General features: G+C 38.0%; 1 protein-coding gene across 5 annotated transcripts in view; it reads left to right on the top strand.

The window, feature by feature from the left end:
- BBS9 (Bardet-Biedl syndrome 9) overlaps nt 1-20010 on the top strand; it is a 432087-nt gene that overhangs the window by 194749 nt on the left and 217328 nt on the right. For all 5 annotated transcript variants that reach the window (XM_049714453.1, XM_049714454.1, XM_049714452.1 and 2 more), the window contains 2 exons: nt 3280-3420; nt 11965-12060. In XM_049714453.1, coding sequence (XP_049570410.1) covers nt 3280-3420; nt 11965-12060 — 237 coding nt within the window. The remainder of the gene's footprint in view (nt 1-3279; nt 3421-11964; nt 12061-20010) is intronic.

The raw sequence follows: 20010 nt of genomic DNA, 5'->3' as shown, positions 1-20010 counted from the left end.
TTGGGGTTCCTTGTTTTCAATAAGAAATGACTCTAGCAGGCCCCTGGAAAGAGTTCTAAAGGCATTATGTAGATGTGTAATATATAGATATAGTTATTCTACTCTGGTATATAAGTTCTTTTTTCTTTTTTTTAAAGCACATTTTGGCATCCCTCTTGACAGTGATACTGGTCTCTTGGGTGTGCCAGGGGTAATTAGAATTCTCTTCCTGGAAAAATTGTTCTGTCAGGAGTGATTTTGATCTGAATTTTCTCTCTAAGTGTTAAATAATTTTGTGATTAATTGCACCATGGTAGTTGCGACTATCCATTTCCTCTAGTAGGCTAGAAGGGGAAGTGTTTGAAGGAGAGGTGATTATATTTGTTTAAAAACTGTAGGAAAAGTCAGTGTGATGAGTGAGTAGGCCAATATTTGAGTATTACAAATGACCAAATTCTTCTTTTCTCTCAGCATTATATTCAGAGAGTTGAATAAGCCAAATAGAGACTGTTTTGCCAACTAAATATCACTGATGGTAGGCAGTTAGGATCAGTTAGGCTCTTTCAACTGAGTTGAAAGCTATCCTACTAGCAACTTTGGAAAGTCTTTAAGTGCAATATAATTCTTTCCTTCCTTATTACAGATACACATATGCATATACTCACACATACCTCTACATGTTTCTGGCTTCAGGTTCTTAGCTACAGTTATAGCCTGAAGAGTAACTGGTAGCCAAATCTGCATTCCAAGTTTCTTAAGAAAATGTAAATCTCAATAGAAATGTGCCACTGATAAACTCCATGTCTAAATACTAGACATTATATTTTGAAATGTTCGGGTTTTAATTTGATGGGAAGTAATATAAAATATTGGCAGTATAATTTTTCTTTTTAAAGGTATGGTTTCCTTAAACTGGTTTCTAAAGGATTTCATACTCTTTTTTCCCCCCCAATGGTAAAACTTTTCAAGCTGCCATCATTTAAAAAATAGCCATAATCATTTTATTAAGTATGAGTGTCATCATTTTTCAAAGTAATGTTTTCCAAATGTCCTGTGAAACAGGTTTACAATTCCTGGAGAGAAAAGAAATTCTGGAGGGGTTCTTCAAATCTTAGCAACTGCAGACCATTGCCCTAGTGTGTGATATTGTCATTAACTGACTTAACTGAGCTGTGAATTGAGTTACAATGTATTTCCCTTCTTGGGTTTATTAGTGCTTGCAATCCATTTGTTTCAATTTCTGAAACATTTATACACCACCAGTTTCTTTAGCTCTGGGTTCTTGGAGTTTTAGGGTAATAATCTAAGTAACATAAGGCTAGTGTTGTTGATCATGATTAATTTTGTTTCACCACAGATTCAGTCAGTACCTGGTCCAAGTGAAGTAGAGCCACAGTTTCAGCAGTGTAGTTTTAGAAGAGCATTTACAGCCAAATTTTATTTGAACAATTAGCTCAGACTTTGGTTGAAAGTACATAGAAGATAGCTTCTCTTTGTGCATGTACAGAATTGTCAGAAGATGAAGCATTTTTTCCCTGTTATTCTATTCATTGAAAATGAAGGAACTGGAACTAGGTTTCAGTTTCCTTGTTCTTTCCAGACTGCATCTATTAATTGAGGCTGTAATTTATATATTGTAGAGGAAAAACATTAGTAGGTATATTTCCATAATTTGGGGATATATGGAATATATGAAGTTGGAAAAAATAATGCTTTGTAATATTTTTTGTAGTGTTATTGATAGTTGTGGTCTGAGCAGTAGCTTAGATCACGTTACCATAATATTTTGAGTCAAAACATTTCATCATTTTAAAGTACAAATACACATGCCTCTAAAACCTCACAAAATGTCAGGAAATAATACCCTGGGACTTCTCTGAAGAGACACCAGTTATAGTTTGCATCTAGGATTCCAGGAGAAGTGAATTTAACATCTGTTGGTTATGAGCAAAAAATGAGCTATGTAAAATTTGATGGATAATAGATTATGTTGAAGAGAATGACAAATATGCTCCACATGCTCTGAAAAAGTATTTAATTGGCTTCATATATCAATATGCTTGCCATTGTTGATCTCTTACTATCCTAGTGAATAAGTAGTTCTGAAAAGTGTACTCCCAGCTTGGTTATAGAGTAAACCACACAACTCCAATTGGCATTAACAAAATATATTGCTAATTCTAGGAATCCTATTTGGGATCATGTCTCCAAACTTTACTGCTTCCGCTTTTGCTATTTTTAAGCTGCTCTCTGACTCCACCGTAAAGAAATAAAGGAATTGATGTGTGGATCTATCCGTAGAGTAGAACATTTTAAATTTTCCTTTTTTCTACAGTAGTTTACTAAGATATAGTTTTCTGTATATTATCTTTTGTCTTACCCAGTCAAAAATAGAATCCTAGTATAAAAGGAGAGAGAACTAAAGTTGTAGAATTGCTTTACTTGATTTATAAGTAGAGAGCTTAATTTGCTTTGGTTTCAGTTTCATTCTTTGTAAAAATATTAAAAGGAATGATTTTTAAAAACTTTAAATTCTGATATAAAACTCTTCATTGTTATTTATTTATGCAGTTACTTATTTCAATATACCTGTATACTTTCTGAAAAAATTTGAGAATTGAATGACTATGTAAGCCTTTCAAAATGTTGCTTAAGAGTGATATGTAAAGTTAAATGGATTGAGAAAAATTCAATTTGTATGAAAGTAATATTCTTCATATTGATGTGTAAAATGACATTAGAATGAACTTCATTAGAACTTCAGTAGGGCAAATTCTGCTTTCATGCTCATAATTTATTGCAAATTGTTAATTGTATTTTGAATCTTCAATAAGTAAAAAAACAAAAATTAAAAAATTCGGGGGGTAAAGAAATGATTAGATATGGTCATATAGAGTCTTCCTGATATAAATTTCATATTCTTTGCTCGTTTTAGCGGATAGTCTTGGGTTAGGGCTAGAGCTTTGAAGGTCTTAAAGACAGTTCAGTAATTGAATATAACTACATATAATGTTTTATATAGCATTCAACTGTGATGATTTTTAAAATATGATATTACTATTAAAGGTAGAGTTTACCCCTATGCTCCTTTTTAAGATTTTATTTTTGCCTTGCGCTTTTTGACAATAAAGTAAAAACATAAATTATGATAATGCTTTCCAGTTATTTCAGTTATGCTAAATGAAATGGGCAGGTAACAAACATTTAAACTAAGATATGTTGCTACTATGTACTACTATTAGTAGTACAATATTTTTCTTATTTGTCAAATTTATGAATATATGTTTCTCTTTATTTCAGGCATTCCTCGAGTTAGCCAATGTAAGTTTAGACTTCCCCTGAAATTAATCTGCTTACCAGGCCAGCCTTCAAAAACTGCAAGCCACAAACTAACTATTGATACCAACAAATCTCCAGTCAGTCTTCTCAGTCTCTTTCCAGGTAGGACTCTTGAAGTAACATGGCTGTAACATCAGAAATGTTAAGAATTTAGAATGGAATCCTTCATCAGCAGGTAATGATGGGGTAATTATCAGATAATTGTTAAGTCAGAATATAAAAGTGCCTCAAGGATTTTTTCGTTCTGTTTGCGGGTTCAAAGGAAATAGCTTATATCAACAAGGTAATAAAGCGTACCTTTTAAGTTTGATTAAAATTATTATAATCATTATTTTGCTTCAGTATTCAGAAATGAAAACATCAGATGTTTCTTTTTAGACTGTGGAATTTTTTGGCTTGGAATGTAAATATTTATTATTCATCTTTATTGTAGGTTTTCAAATATATCCCTTTTCTAAGCATGTAAATATTTATTATTCGTCTTCATTGTAGGTTTTTGGAAAGGTACCTTTTAAAAGCATATTCTTATGCCCCTGAAAAGTAACCTCATAAGTAGGTGCTCTATGTGGTTGTGCTGTCTTCAGCAGCTGGAGGGGGCAATGTTCATTCTTTGCCTCCGGTGCTTTAGAATGGGCTACATGTATAAAGCTAGAATATCACAGTGAACATTATTGGTAATTTGTGAAGGTGTGACTTTCTCCAGGTGTTGGTTTTTCTTTTCGAGTAGCTTAGAAAAGAGAGAGGCATTGATTGGATAAAACATCTTTAGTTGCCAGGGTTTCTAATGTGTCGCATCTATTACCTTTCTTGGTGATGAGGTGGAATTAAAAAAAATAATCTGGGAATTAAATCGACCCTTTTAAATCCATCATTAAAAATCAGCACTGTTGACTGTAAGATGCATCTTCATCCTTGCATTAGTGGATGGATTTAGAATACAAGTATTTCCCACAAGGTTTAGAAATTTATGGTAAGTCAACTTTTGTGTTATTACGTACTTAAAGTGATTAAAATTTATTTTTCATTAATTTGAAGTGTTTTTAAAAGCTTTATTTATATATAACTCTATGAAAAATCTCCAAGATGCTCTTTATTACAGTTAATCTATTTAGTTTGAATGAGTTTGAATGAATGAGTGTGTGTGTGTGTGTGTGTGTGTGTGTGTGTGTGTAGTTAGCAAATAGTTTTGTACCTTTTGGTTTCTAATTCCCTTTCATTCCCTTTCTTCTTTGTCAATTTTCTTATAACAAATTTGGATTATAAAAAAGGCAGAGAGGGGCTTCCCTGGTGGCGCAGTGGTTGAGAGTCCGCCTGCCGATGCAGGGGACACGGGTTCGTGCCCCGATCCGGGAAGATCCCACATGCTGCGGAGCAGCTGGGCCCGTGAGCCATGGCCACTGAGCCTGCATGTCCAGAGCCTGTGTTCCGCAACGGGAGAGGCCACAGCAGTGAGAGGCCCGCGTACCAAAAAAAGAAAAAAAAAAAAAAAAAAGGCAGAGAGTCACTACCTTTATAACATCTTATGCAAACATACTAGTTCCTTGGTCTCCTATTCTATCCTGACAACATAGTTGGAAATTGTATGTTGCGCACCAAATTTATTGCTGACTTTGAAAAATGTTTAAGACTCTGGCTTCTGAGTGGTCAATCTTTACTGTAGATGACTGAAACCGATAGAGATTGAATAAGAATGTATGCTTTTGACCAGAGAGGGAAACTCTGTAAGCTATGGATTGGTTAAGAAGTACTAAGGAAAGCTTATAACTCATCTGTCCTGATTTTGGACTCAGTTGTTTTGATGTCACAGGTATCTTAGGCTCATCAGCATATATTTGCTTCTTATTCACTTTAGAAATGGGACTCAATGACAAATTTTAAAAATTTCCCCTGAGTCAATTTATGTAATATAGTTTGTTCTTTTTTTGAGCTGGAATCCTGTAATTGTTTAAAAGAAGTACTCTTGCTACTTTTTCACTTTTCATGATACGTTTCACTCTTGCTATATATGATGTTAAAGTTGCTATTACAAGTTATTTTTTAACGGAAATAAAATTAATGATCTTCATAGAGAAGAAATAAAACTACTTTTAATCTACATCTCTTCCTATTTGTCTATTTCAGTTCTTTTATTTGTATATTTAAAATTAATTTTTGTTATTACAAAAGAAATGTGAAATTTAGGAATGAATAACCAAAAAGAAGAAAATGAAAGTTACTGGTAATTCTTACACCCAGCAATATCTACTTATATTTCATTACATTTCCCTACTCTTTTAAAAAATATTTTTTCTAAGCATTTCATCCCCCCAAAGAATATTACTTTGCATATTGCTGAGACACCTTTCTATATAATTAGATTTTTTATTTTATGATTTTAATGATTACATACTATTCTATCATAAATAATTTGGCCAGCATTATATTTTTCTATATTTATATTGTTTTCAGTGTATTAATATTGTAAATATATTATAGCAATATTTCTCTAAATTTATTATTTCTTTTTTTTTTTTTTGCGGTATGCGGGCCTCTCACTGTTGTGGCCTCTCCCGTTGCGGAGCACAGGCTCCGGACGTGCAGGCTCAGCGGCCATGGCTCACGGGACCAGCCGCTCCGCGGCATGTGGGATCTTCCCAGACCGGGGCACGAACCCGTGTCCCCTGCATCGGCAGGCGGACTCTCAACCACTGCGCCACCAGGGAAGCCCTATTATTACTTCTTTGATGAATATGTAAAAGTGGAATTACTGAGTCAAGCAAAGGATAATAGTATTTTTAAAGCTTTTGAAATATAATGTAAAATTGACTTCCTGAAGGGCCATACTAGTTAACTCGATCAACAATGTTTGAATGGAGGTGTCTAGTGCCCCAAATACTGGCCAGTAGAGAATATTATAATTATAAAAAGCTTTAATATGCTTAATGGCTATATAGAAAATATTTATTTACATATATATATAAATAATTATCTGGAGTGATTTTGGCTAAATGTGACTTAAGCAAGGTAATATGTATTTTTTATCTCAAATAAAGAGAGGTCCACAAGTGGGCAATGGAAGCTGGTATAGTGGTTTGTGAATGTTATCAAAGACCCAGCTTTTTTCTTTCTTTGCAATGTGCATTTTCTAGTGTATTGGCTTGTTCCATGGTAATAAGATAGCTGCTTTGGCTTAAGTCATCATAACTGACTACAGGGCAGGAGGTAGGGGAAAGAAATAGCTATAGCAATGACTGTAACTTTTATCAGAAAGGCATTTTTCCATAAACTTCTTAGGAGATTTCTACTTAGGCCTCAATAGCCAAAATACTGTCACATGGCCTCTTCTAGCAGTAAAGGGGGCTGAGAACTAATGTAGATGGGCTGGGGAAAAAGAGGCTGGGAATAGATGTTAAATTAGCTGACATTCAGTGTATGCCATGATACCAGTAATTTTACACAAAAAGTTTACATAAATGTAATAACAGGGCTTCCCTTGTGACGCAGTGGTTGAGAGTCCGCCTGCCGATGGAGGGGACGCGGGTTCGTGCCCTCTCAATAGATGCAGAAAAAGCTTTTTTTTGTTCTGCTTTCTATAATTGCTTTAGGTGTAAGGTTAGGTTGTTGATTTGAGATGATTCTTGTTTCTTGGGGTAGGATTGTATTGCTATAAACTTCCCTCTGAGAACTGCTTTTGTTGCATCCCATAGATTTTGGGTCATCGTGTTTTCATTGTCATTTGCTTCTAGGTATTTTTTGATTTCCTGTTTAATTTCTTCAGTGATCACTTCATTATTAAGTAGTGTATTGTTTAGCCACCACGTGTTTGTATTTTTTATAGATTTTTTTTCCTGTAATTGATATCTAGTCTCATAGTGTTGTGGTCAGAAAAGATATTTGATATGATTTCAATTTTCTTAAATTTACCAAGGCGTGATTTGTGACCCAAGATATGATCTATCTGAAGAATATTCCATTTGCACTTGAGAAGAAAGTGTATTCTGTTGTTTTTGGATGGAATGTGCTGTAAATATCAATGAAGCCCATCATATTTAATGTATTATTTAAAGGTTGTGTTTCCTTATTTATTTTCATTTTGGGTGATCTGTCCATTTGTGAAAGTGGGGTGTTAAAGTCCCCTACTATGATTGTGTTACTGTCAATTTCCCCTTTTATGGCTGTTAGCTTTTGCCTTATGTGTTGAGGTGCTCCTATGTTGGATGCATAAATATTTACAATTGTTATGTCTTCTTCTTGGATTATCCCTTGATCATTAGGTAGTGCCCTTCTTTGTCTCTTGTAATAGTCTTTATTTTAAAGTCTCTTTTGTCTGATATGAGTATTGCTTCTCCAGCGCTCTTTTGATTTCCATTTGCATGGAATATCTTTTTCCATCCCCTCACTTTCAGTCTGTATGTGTCCCTAGGTCTGAAGAGGGTCTCTTGTAGACAGCATATATATGGGTCTTGTTTTTGTATCCATTCAGCCAATCTGTGTCTTTTGATTGGAGTATTTAATCCATTTACATTTAAGGTAATTATCGATAAGTATTTTCCTATTACCATTTTCTTAATTGTTTTGGATTAGTTATTATAGGTCTTTTCCTTCTCTTGTGCTTCTTGCCTAGAGAAGTTCCTTTAGCGTTTTGTTGTAAAGCTGGTTTGGTGGTGCTGAATTCTCTTAGCTTTTGCTTCTGAGGCTGCTGGGAGAGATTTCCCTTTCTCTTCTTTGTTCGTACAGCTCCTGGGGTTCTGCTTTGGATTTGGCCCTGCCTCTGTGTGTTGGTCACCTGAGGGGGTCTGTTCTTCCCTCAGACAGGACGGGGTTGAAGTAGCAGCTGATTAGGGGGCTCTGGCTCACTCAGGCCGGGGGTAGGGAAGGATACGGAATGCTCGGTGAGCCTGTGGTGGCAGAGGCTGGCATGACGTTGCACCAGCCTGAGGCACACCATGTGTTCTCCCGGGGAAGTTGTCCCTGAATCATGGGAGCCTGGCAGTGGTGGGCTGCACAGGCTCCCGGGAGGGGAGGTGTAGATAATGACCTGTGCTTGTACACAGGCTTCTTGGTGGCTGCATTAGCACTCTTAGTGTTTCATGCCGGTCTCTGGGGTCCACACTGATAGCTGCGGCTTCTGCCCCATCACCGGAGCTCATTTAGGTGGTGCTATGAATCCCCTCTCCTCGCGTACCCTGAAACAGTGGTCTCTTGCATTTTAGGCAGGTTCATACTTTTTCCTGGACTCCCTCCTGGCTAGGTGTGGTGCACTATCCCCCTTCAGGCTGTGTTCACACAGCCAACCCCAGTCCTCTCCCTGGGATCTGACGTCCGAAGAAGCCGGAGCCTCAGCTCCCAGCCCCCACCCGTCCCGGCCAGCAGGTTAGCACACAAGCCTCTTGGGCTGGTGAGTGCTGGTGGGCACTGATCCTCTGTTGGGAATCTCTCTGCTTTGCCCTCTGTACTCCTGTTGCATTCTCCTCCCTGGCTCCGAAGCTTCCCCCTGCCACCCCCGGTCTCCATCAGTGAAGGGGCTACCTAGTGTGTGGAAACGTTTCCTCCTTCACAGCTCCCTCCCAGAGGTGCAGGTCCCATCCCTATTCTTTTGTCTCTGTTTTTTCTTTTTCCCTACCCAGGTATGTGGGGAGTTCCTTGCCTTTTGGGAGGTCTGAGGTCTTCTGCCAGCATTCAGTAGGTGTTCTGTAGGAGTTGTTCCACATGTAGGTGTATTTCTGATGTATTTGTGGGGAGGAAGGTGATCTCCACGTCTTAATCCTCTGCCATCTTGAAGGTCTCCCTCTGTTAAGATATTTTGATCTATGGGTTATAATTTTTATCCAATTTGGAAATATTTTGGCTATTATTTTTTCAAATATTTTTTTCTGTCTCCACTCCTTTATTCATCTTTATTTTAAGGACTCCAATTATATGTATATTTCTCTCTTGGGGTTGTCCCAGAGCTCAATGATGCTGTTTTTGTTTTTTCAATCTTTTTTCTCTTTGTGCTTTTTTGGGGGGTAGTTTCTACTGCTATACATTCAAGTTATTTCTTTTTTCAGTGTGTAATGTGTTCATAATCCCACCCAGTGTATTTTTTTTTAATCTCAGACATTGTAGTTGTCATCTCTCAAGGTTTGATTTGGGTCTCTCTCTTTTTAAAAAAGTTTTTCCATGTCTTTATTTAATATAGCTCCTTTGAATATTTATAATAATATAATAATTGTTTTAATGCCTTTGTCTACTAATTCTATTGTCTGTGTCATTTCTGAGTTAGTTTTGATTGATTTTTCTCCTTGTTAATGGGTTGTAATTTCTCTTCTCTTTCTGTGTCCTGTAATTTTTGACTGAAGGACAGAATTCCTGAATTTTATCGAATTGTGTGTTGAGTATTTTAATTTTCCTCTAAATATTCTTGAGGTTTTTTTTTTTTTCTGGGACACATTTTAGTTACTTGAAAAAGTTTGATCCTTTTTAGTGTTGTTTTGAAGCTTTGTTAGGTGGAATGGGAGCAACATTTATTCTAGTGTGAACTTTACCTGCTACTGAAACCAAACTCTTCCATGTGTTCTACCTGATACCTAGTGAATTTTTTTTTTTTTTTTTTTTTTTGCTGTACGCGGGCCTCTCACTGTTGTGGCCTCTCCCGTTGAGGAGCACAGGCTCCGGACGCACAGGCTCAGCGGCCATGGCTCACGCGCCCAGCCGCTCCGCGGCATGTGGGATCTTCCCGGACCGGGGCACGAACCCGTGTCCCCCGCATCTGCAGGTGGACTCTCAACCACTGCGCCACCAGGGAAGCCCCCTAGTGAATTTTGATGGTCTATATTATGGCCAGTGAGAACAAGGATTATCTCTGGCCCTGTCTGGGCTTGTGGATTATTTCCTGTAATCTTTTTGACTGTTTTTTTTTTTTTCCTCCCCAACCTCAGGTAGTTTCCTCATAGGCATGCATCCATTAGTATTCTACTGAGTACTCAAATGGGACTCTGCAGATCTCTGGAGTTCTTTCTCTGTTGCTCTATATGCTCTCTGCCTTGAGAACGTTTGCCACTTTGGCCTTCCCAGATTCCCAACTCTATCTCTTGAACTCAACGAGAATGCTGGGTTGCACCTGGGCTCCCCTCCCCTGTTTTGTGGCTTGGAAATTTCTCTAGGTGGTTAGCTGGTGCAAACATAGGGCTCACTTTGTTTCTTTTTTGTCAGAGATCCCTGTTGTTCATTTGCTAATTTCCAATGTCTTAAAAAATGGTTCATGTATTTTATTCCATGTTTTAGTTTTTTGAGATGGGAGGGTAAATTTGGCCCCAGTTTTTCCATCTGGGTACAGAGTGAAAGTCTCCAGTGTTATAATTTTTATTTGTTTTTTTTTTTTTTTTGAGTCAGCAGTCAAATATATTTCACTTGTAATTTTTTGATATGAATTTTTTTGATATCTCCTCTTCTGTAGGCTTTCTCCTTCATGTCTCTTTTATTTATTTATTTATTTATTTTTGTGGTACGCGGGCCTCTCACTGTTGTGGCCTCTCCTGCTGTGGAGCACAGGCTCCAGACGCGCAGGCCCAGCACCCACGGCTCACGGGCCCAGCCGCTCCACGGCATGTGGGATCCTCCCGGACCAGAGCACAAACCCACGTCCCCTGCATTGGCAGACGGACTCTCAACCACTGCGCCACCAGGGAAGCCCCCATGTCTCTTTTTAATTTGCAGTTTATTTGTTAAAGAGTACAAATTATTTTTCCTGTGAGTTTCCCATACTCTGAATTTTGCTGATTACATCCCTGTGATTTTGTTTAATATTTTCTCTGTCTTGTTCCCTATAAATTGATAGTTGCATCTAGTGCTAATAGAGTTAGGATTGATTATTTTGGCCATACTACTGCAAGAATAGTGGTATATACTTTCAGCAGTGGGTACATTATATCTGTTTGTCTCCTTTTTTGTGATTGTAACAGCTATTGATAGTCAATGCTAAGATCCATTAATTCATTGGAAGTTGAAAAATGGTGGTATTCTATTCTTTCAAGCTTTCTACAATTTTTAGCTGGAATATTTCCACACAGAGAATGTTTCCCTTATTTACCACTGTTTATGTGGTACAATTTGGTAGGATCATCAGGATAAATGCTTGGTTCTTTGTCTTTATTATTGATTTTTAAAATAATGAGTTGATTCTTTAGAATCCTTCAATAGTGAGCATTTGGGTTTTTTGTTTTATTTTTAGTGTCAATATGAACCCATGCCTTTAAATATATTTGATGTATTTTACTTCATCGAAGTTATTATTATTTTGATACTCAAGTATTTTCATCTCTGGCCAGTGGTAGTCTCTTTAAGTTGGCTCTTACGTCCTTTTCATACAAGTCCGCTGGTCACTGATAGTTTCCTTGCTTTCTGGTGTGACAGGCATTCTAAGTTCATCTTGTACATTCCCTGCCTCAGACCTAGAATGAACTAGTAGAAGAAAGAAAATTAAGTGATTTCAGCATGTTCTTCTGAGGCAGTAATTTTAGCATTTGGAAGCAACTGTGGAGATCAGTTAATATATTATAGTCCACACACGGACCTTAAACATGACTAGTGACATAAAAAATACTCATTGTCAACGAAGCTTCCTATTTTAAACATTAAGTGTTTTGCCTTGTGATTATGTAAGGTGATTTTTTATTTTCTTTGTAGGCTTTGCCAATCAGTCAGAAGATGATCAGGTGAATGTAATGGGTTTTCGCTTCTTAGGAGGTTCCCGAGTTACTCTTCTTGCTTCCAAAACCTCTCGTAAGTAAAGCCATGGTATTATTGCTTTTGAAAAGTTCTATTAAGAACAGTGCATCACAGATCATCGCCACATCAAAGATTTCTGCAAGGGTGATGTTAGATATTGAAAACTAAGAGCCATTATATTAGTTATGAAGATAGACTCCTGTTTTATTAGTGATACTTAACTTTGGTTTTGGGGATGAGGAGAGTTTGATAGAGGAATTTAAAGAACTGAAAAATGTTTTTGAGATAGGTATATGGTGAACTAGGTTTTAGGAGTTACTAGAAACTGGAGTTAATTTTTTGGGGGTATGTGTATATTCTTATATCCTCCTTTTGGACACTTGCAAAGATGAAAGTGAAAGTGAATAACTTTTGCTGAGATTAATCTCAGTAGAATGAAAAGTAGTAATTGTATAGTCAAGTTTGAATTTCATACTTGAATATGCTTTATTGATTTGTTTGCTTCATATGAGAATAATGGTTGAAACTACTCAATGTAAAACTGACTTCTGATGTATGTAGATAATGAAGCTACTAAACTCACTGAGTTTTATATACCTTCTTGGAAATAAATTAAAATATTAAGAAAGGAAGTGTTCAACAAATTTTAGGTACACTAAGGGTATTAGGGGAAATGAATGTGTGTGTATGTATATATATATATAAGTCTGAGTACACTCCAGTTTTTAAAATCTCTGCCATTTGTAAAACGGGTTTCATTTTCTATCAATACTTTATGGATTTGCAGTTTTAGTTGGTTATTTCTTTTATAATTAGAAAATATAGTAAAATAAGGATACGTTCTTTTTGAAAAATGAAGATGTTAACAGGGGGAACATATATACATCCTTATTTTAGAAACTATAATGAAATTTCTGTGGTTAAAATCATAACAGCTTCTGGAATGTGTAGGTTGGTGGCTAGTGAAATAGATTTGGAAACAACTAAAAATTAAAGAATAAGATACACAAATTAAAGACATTTCTGAGAAGAATGAGAGAATTTTGTACTTTTCGTGGTCTTTGTAATTGGTCATGATTGTAGTCTTCTTTACATTGGCACCATTTTGCTTTGATTAATTTTAATCTTCAGTGGGTTGATGGAATCATTTTTGTACATTTCTCTTTGTTAAAATGTTCTCTTTAGTTATACTAAAAAATTGTTGCTAACATTTCTTTGGGAAATTATACACATCTGTTTGATTTCAGTTGATGATGCTGTATGATGAATCTGCAATTGAGACCATTTAAAAAAGGCAAATATTTATTTGTGCAAATGAGGGTATTTATGTCCTAATGCATTATATTTATTCTTTTTTAGATAAAGTAACTCTTAGAACATTGCTGTTGCCCATAGTTACTTTATCATTCTCTAAATTTCACCAAATATCCATGTATATAACTGATTTATTCACATTCATCTTAATATATGGTAATGAATGCCTTGACACAGCTACAGTGTGGGCAGACAGACTAAATAATGGAATTGGACAGAAACTATTACATAAAGAATCAAATGAACTGTGTAAACTGAAACATGAAGTGTAGCCATTACAATTCCCTGATGGTTATTTTGGCCTCAGTGATGTCTAGAATTCTGCCTAGGGAATGTCCTTGGAGATGAAGGGAGATAGATATGAAGAAAATACAATGGGATGGAGTCAAGATGGTGGAGTAGGAGGACGCGGAGTTTGTGTCTCCTCACAACTAGGGCACCTACCAGGCACTGGTGGGGGACCACGGACACCTAAGGAGATGGGAGGAACCCCTGAGCAACTGGGTAGGATGTGGGTGTGGGGAGGGAGCATAGGGAGAGGTGGGGGCAGTTTGGGACCAGTGCCCCTGAGGGGTAGCTGAGGGAGAGGAGGTGCTCGTATGCCTGGAGCGGTCCACTCATGGTGAGGGGAGCAACGGGGATGGGGGAGAGACCCTTGGGGGATTGGAGTGAACACAGCCAGCATTTCCCCTGCCCACTTGGGCTCTGGGGAGTCTGCTGAGGTCCCAGGCCTGATCCTCTGCCCTCTGAGGCCCTCTCCAGCTGTGTGAGTCCTGAGGGCATGGGAGGGAGGGAGAGGGAGAAGGGAGAGGAAAAGTGGAGGCCAGACGGGATTAGTGGCCCTGGGGGGGGGGAGGTAGCTGGGGGAGGGGAGGGGTTCCCACGCTCGGGAGGGTCCCACTATAGTGAGGGGATCAGCGGGGAGCCTGCTGAGGTCCAGAGCCTGATCCTCTACACTCTGAGGCACCCTGAGCCTAAGCCCCGCCCCCACACCCCCACCCAGGGCCTAACCTCCGAACTCCTCACTCTGAGGCCCCCCTCCGGCCCTGCTGCCTTTTCCAGCCCTGCAGGTCCTAAGCCTAGGCCCCGCCCCCACCTAAGCCCCGCCCCCACAGCCAAGACCTTTTCCAGCTTTTTTTTTTTAGGTGTGGTTATGTTTTTTTTCTTTTTCATGTTTATTTATTTTGGCTACACTGGGCCTTAGTTGTGGCACACTGGATCTTCGTTGCAACATGTTAAGTTGTGGCATGCATGTGGGATGTAGTTCTCCGACCAGGAATCGAACCCCGGCCCCGTGCATTGGGAGCGTGAAGTCTTAACCACTGGGCCACCAGCGAAGTCCCTATGTTTCTGTTTTACCTTGTTGTTGTTGTTGCATGTATATCTTTATTTTTTCTAAAAATTTTTTATTTTTCTAATTTTACTTTTTTATTCTTTGTTATTGTACTGCTCCTTTTTTTTTTTTTTCTGCACCATGTGGCTTGCAGGATCTTGATTCCCAGGCTGGGTGGGGCAGGCCTGAGCTCCTGTGGTGAGAGAGCTCTGTCCAAACTGCTGGACTAAAAGAACCTCAGATACCAGGGAATATTAATTGGAGTGAGGTCTCTCAGAAGTCCTCATCTCGGCACCAAGACCCGGCTCTACCCAACTGCCTGCAAACTCCAGTTCTGGATGCCTCAGGCCAAACGACCAGTAAGAGATGAACATAGCACCACCCATCAAAAAAAATGACATGACAAACAAATATGTTACAGACAAAGGAGCAAGGTAAAAACCTATAAGACCAAATAAATGAAGAGGAAATAGGTAAACTACCTGAAAAAGAATTCAGAGTAATGATAGTAAAGGTGATCCAAAATCTAGGAAATAGGTTGGAGGCACAGATTGAGAAAATACAAGAAATGTTTAACAAAGACCTAGAAGAACTAAAGAACAAACAATGATGAACAACACAATATCTGAAATGAAAAATGCATTAGAAGGAATCAATAGCAGAATTACTGAGGCAGAAGAACAAATAAGTGAGCTGGAAGATAGGATGGTGGAAATAACTGCTGAGGAGCAGAATAAAGAAAAAAGAATGAAAAAAATTGAGGACAGTCTCAGAGACCTCTGGGACAACATTAAACACACCAACATTCAAATTATAGGGGTTGCAGAAGAAGAAGAGAAAGAGTCTTAGAAAATATTTGAAGAGGTTATAATCGAAAACTTTCCTAACATGGGAAAGGAAATAGCCACGCAAGTCCAGGAAGTGCAGAGAGTCCCATACAGGATAAACCCTAGGAGAAACACACCCAGACACATATTAATCAAACTAACAAAAATTAAATTCAAAGAAGAATATTAAAAGCAGCAAGGGAAAAGCAACAAATAACAAACAAGGGAATCCCCTTAAGGTTATCAGCTGATTTTTCAGTAGAAACTCTGCAGCCCAGAAGGGAGTGGCATGATGTATTTAAAGTGATGAAAGGGGAAAACCTACAACCAAGATTACTCTACCCAGCAAAGATCTCACTCAGATTCGATGGAGAAATCAAAAGCTTTACAGACAAGCAAAAGCTAAGAGAATTCAGCACCGCCAACACCACCAAACCAGCTTTACAACAAATGCTAAAGGACCTTCTCTAGGTGGGAAACACAGAGAAGAAAAAGACCCACAAAAACAAACCCAAAACGATTAAGAAAATGGTAATTGGAACAGACATATCAATAATTACCTTGAATGTAAATGGATTAAATGCTCCAACCAAGACAGACTGGCTGAATGGATACAAAAACAAGACCCGTATATATGCTGTCTATAAGAGATTCACTTCAGACCTAGGGACACATACAGACTGAAAGTGAGGGGATGGAAAAAGATATTCTATGCAGATGGAAAACACAGGAAAGCTGGAGTAACAATACTTATATCAGATAAAATAGACTTTAAAATAAAGACTATTATAAGAGATAAGGAAGGACACTATATAATGATCAAGGGATCAATCCAAGGAGAAAACATAACAATTATAAATATTTATACACCCAACATAGGAGCACCTCAATACAAAAGGCAAATGCTAGTAGCCTTTAAAGGGAAAATCGACAGTAACACAATAATAGTGGGGGCCTTTAACACCCCACTTACCCCAACAGACAGATCATCCAGACAGAAAATAAATAAGGAAACACAAGCTTTAAATGACACAATAGACCAGATAGATTTAAATGATATTTATAGGACATTCCACCTGAAAACGACAGAATACACTTTCTTCTCTAGTGCACACGGAACATTCTCCAGGATAGATCATATCTTGGGTCACAAATCAAGCCTTGGTAAATTCAAGAAAATTGAAATCGTATCAGGTATCTTTTCCAACCACAATACTATGAGACTAGATATCAATTACAGGAAAAAGTCTGTAAAAAATACAAGCAAATGGAGGCTAAACAATATGCTACTAAATAACCAGAGATCACTGAGGAAATCAAAGAGGAAATCAAAAAATACCTAGAAACAAATAACAATGAAAACACGACAACCCAAAATCTATGGGTTGCAGCAACAGCAGTTCTAAGAGGGAAGTTTATAGCAAAACAATCCTACCTCAAGAAACAAGAAACATCTCAAATAATCAACCTAACCTTACACCTAAAGCAATTAGAGAAAGAAGAACAAAAATACCCCAAAGTTAGCAGAAGGAAAGAAATCATAAAAATCAGATCAGAAATAAATGAAAGAGAAATGAAGGAAATGATAGCAAAGATCAATAAAACTAAAAGTTGGTTCTTTGAGAAGATAAACAAAATGATAAGCCATTAGCCAGACTCATCAAGAAAATAAGGGTGAAGACTCAAATCAATAGAATTAGAAATGAAAAAGGAGAAGTATCAACTGACCCTGCAGAAATACAAAGGATCATGAGAGATTATTAAAAGCAACTATATGCAAATAAAATGGACAACCTGAAATAAATGGACGAATTCTTAGAAAAGCACAACCTTCTGAGACTGAACCAGGAAGAAATAGAAAATATAAACAGACCAATCACAAGCACTGAAATTGAGACTGTGATTAAAAATCTTCCAACAAAAGCACAGGACCAGATGGCTTCACAGGCGAATTCTGTCAAACATTTAGAGAAGAGCTAACACCTATACCCTTCTCAAACTCTTTCAAAATATACCAGAGGGAGGAACACTCCCAAACTCATTCTACAAGGACACCACCATCACCCTGATACCAAAACCAGACACAGATGTTACAAAGAAAGTAAACTACAGGCCAATATCACTGATGAACGTAGATGCAAAAATCCTCAACAAAATACTAGCAAACAGAATCCAACAACACATTAAAAGGATCATACACCATGATGAAGTGGGGTTTTTCCCAGGAATGCAAGGATTCTTCAATATACGCGAATCAATCAATGTGATACACGATATTTACAAATTGAACGAAAAATACCATATGATCATCTCAATAGATGCAGAAAAAGCTTTCAACAAAATTCAACACCCATTTATGATAAAAACCCTCCAGAAAGTAGGCTTATTGGGAACTTACCTCAACATAATAAAGGCCATATATGACAAACCCACAGCCAAGATCGTTTTCAGTGGTGAAAAACTGTGTAACCATTTAGTCTAAGATCTGGAACAAGACAAGGTTGCCTACTCTCACCACTGTTATTCAACGTAGTTTTGAAAGTTTTAGCCACAGCAATCTGAGAAGAAAATGAAATAAAAGGAATCCAAATCGGGAAAGACGACGTAAACTGTCTGTTTGAAGATGACATGATACCATACATACAGAATCCTAAGGATGCTACCAGAAAGCTACTAGAGCTAATCAATGAATTTGGTAAAGTAGCCGGATACAAAATTAATGCTCAGAAACCTCTTGCATTCCTATACACTAATGATGAAAAATCTGAAAGACAAATTAAGGAAACACTCCTATTTACCATTGCAAGAAAAAGAATAAAATACCTAGGAATAGGGCTTCCCTGGTGGCGCAGTGGTTGAGAGTCCGCCTGCCAATGCAGGGGATGCAGGTTTGTGCCCTGGTCCGGGAAGATCCCACATGCCGCAGAGCAGCTGGGCCCGTGAGCCATGGCCGCTGAGCCTGCGCATCCGGAGCCTGTGCTCTGCAATGGGAGAGGCCACAACAGTGAGAGGCCCGCATCCCGCAAAAAAAAAAAAAAACAAAAACCCCTAGGAATAAACCTACCTCAGGAGACAAAAGTCCTGTATGCAGAAAGTATAACACATTGATGAATGAAATTAAAGATGATAGAAACAGATGGAGAGATATACCATGTTCTTGGATTGGAAGAATCAACATTGTGAAAATGACTATACTACCCAAAGCAATCTACAGATTCAGTGCAATCCCTATCAAACTACCAATGGCATTTTTCACAGAACTAGAACAAAAAATGTCACAATTTGTATGGAAACACAAAAGACCCCAAATAGCCAAAGCAATCTTGAGAAAGAAAAACGAAGCTGGAGGAATCAGGCTCCCTGACTTCAGACTATACACCAAGCCACAGTAATCAAGACAGTATGGTACTAGCACAAAAACAGAAATATAGATCAATGGAACAGGATAGAAAGCCCAGAGATAAACCCACACACATATGGTCACCTTATTTTTGATAAAGGAGGCAAGAATATACAATGGAGAAAAGACAGCCTTTTCAATAAGTGGTGCTGGGAAAACTGGACAGGTACATGTAAAAGAATGAAGTTGGGGCGTCCCTGGTGGCGCAGTGGTTGAGAGTCCGCCTGTCGATTCAGGGGACACAGGTTCATGCCCCGGTCCGGGAAGATCCCACATGCCACGGAGCGGCTGTGCCCGTGAGCCATGGCCGCTGAGCCTGTGCGTCCGGAGCCTGTGCTCCATAATGGGAGAGGCCACAACAGTGAGAGGGCCGTGTAACGCAAAAAAAAAAAAAAAGGAAAAAAAAGAATGAAGTTGGAACACTCCTTAACACCATACACAAAAAGAAACTCAAAATGGAGTAAAGACGTAAATGTAAGGTCAGACACTATTAAACTCTTAGTAGAAATCATAGGCAGAACACTCTATGACATAAAACACAGCAAGACCCTTTTTGATCCACCTCCTAGAGACATGGAAATAAAAACAAAAGTAAACAAATGGGACCTAATGAAACTTAAAAGCTTTTGCACAGCAAAGGAAACCATAAACAAGACTAAAAGACAACCCTCAGGATGGGAGAAAATATTTGCAAATGAAGCAATTGACAAAGGATTAATCTCCACAATTTACAAGCAGCTCAATATCAATAAAGCAGACAACCCAATCCAAAAGTGGGCAGAAGACCTAAATAGACATTTCTCCAAAGAAGGTGTACAGATTGCCAACAGACACATGAAAGGATGCTAAACATCAGTAATCATTAGAGAAATGCAGATCAAAACTACAATGAGGTATCACCTCACACTGGTCAGAATGGCCATCATCAATAAATCTAGAAACAATAAATGCTGGAGAGGGTGTGGAGAAAAGGGAGCCCTCTTGCAGTGTTGGTGGGAATGTAAATTGATACAGCCACTATGGAGAACAGTATGGAGGTTCCTTAAAAAACTAAAAACAGAGCTACTATACGACCCAGCAACCCCACTACTCGGCATATACCCTGAGAAAACCATAATTCAAAAAGAGTC

This window comes from Orcinus orca, chromosome 9 (assembly GCF_937001465.1).
Source record: "Orcinus orca chromosome 9, mOrcOrc1.1, whole genome shotgun sequence".
Taxonomy (NCBI): Eukaryota; Metazoa; Chordata; class Mammalia; order Artiodactyla; family Delphinidae; genus Orcinus; species Orcinus orca.
This window is presented reverse-complemented; position numbering and strand designations above follow the sequence as displayed.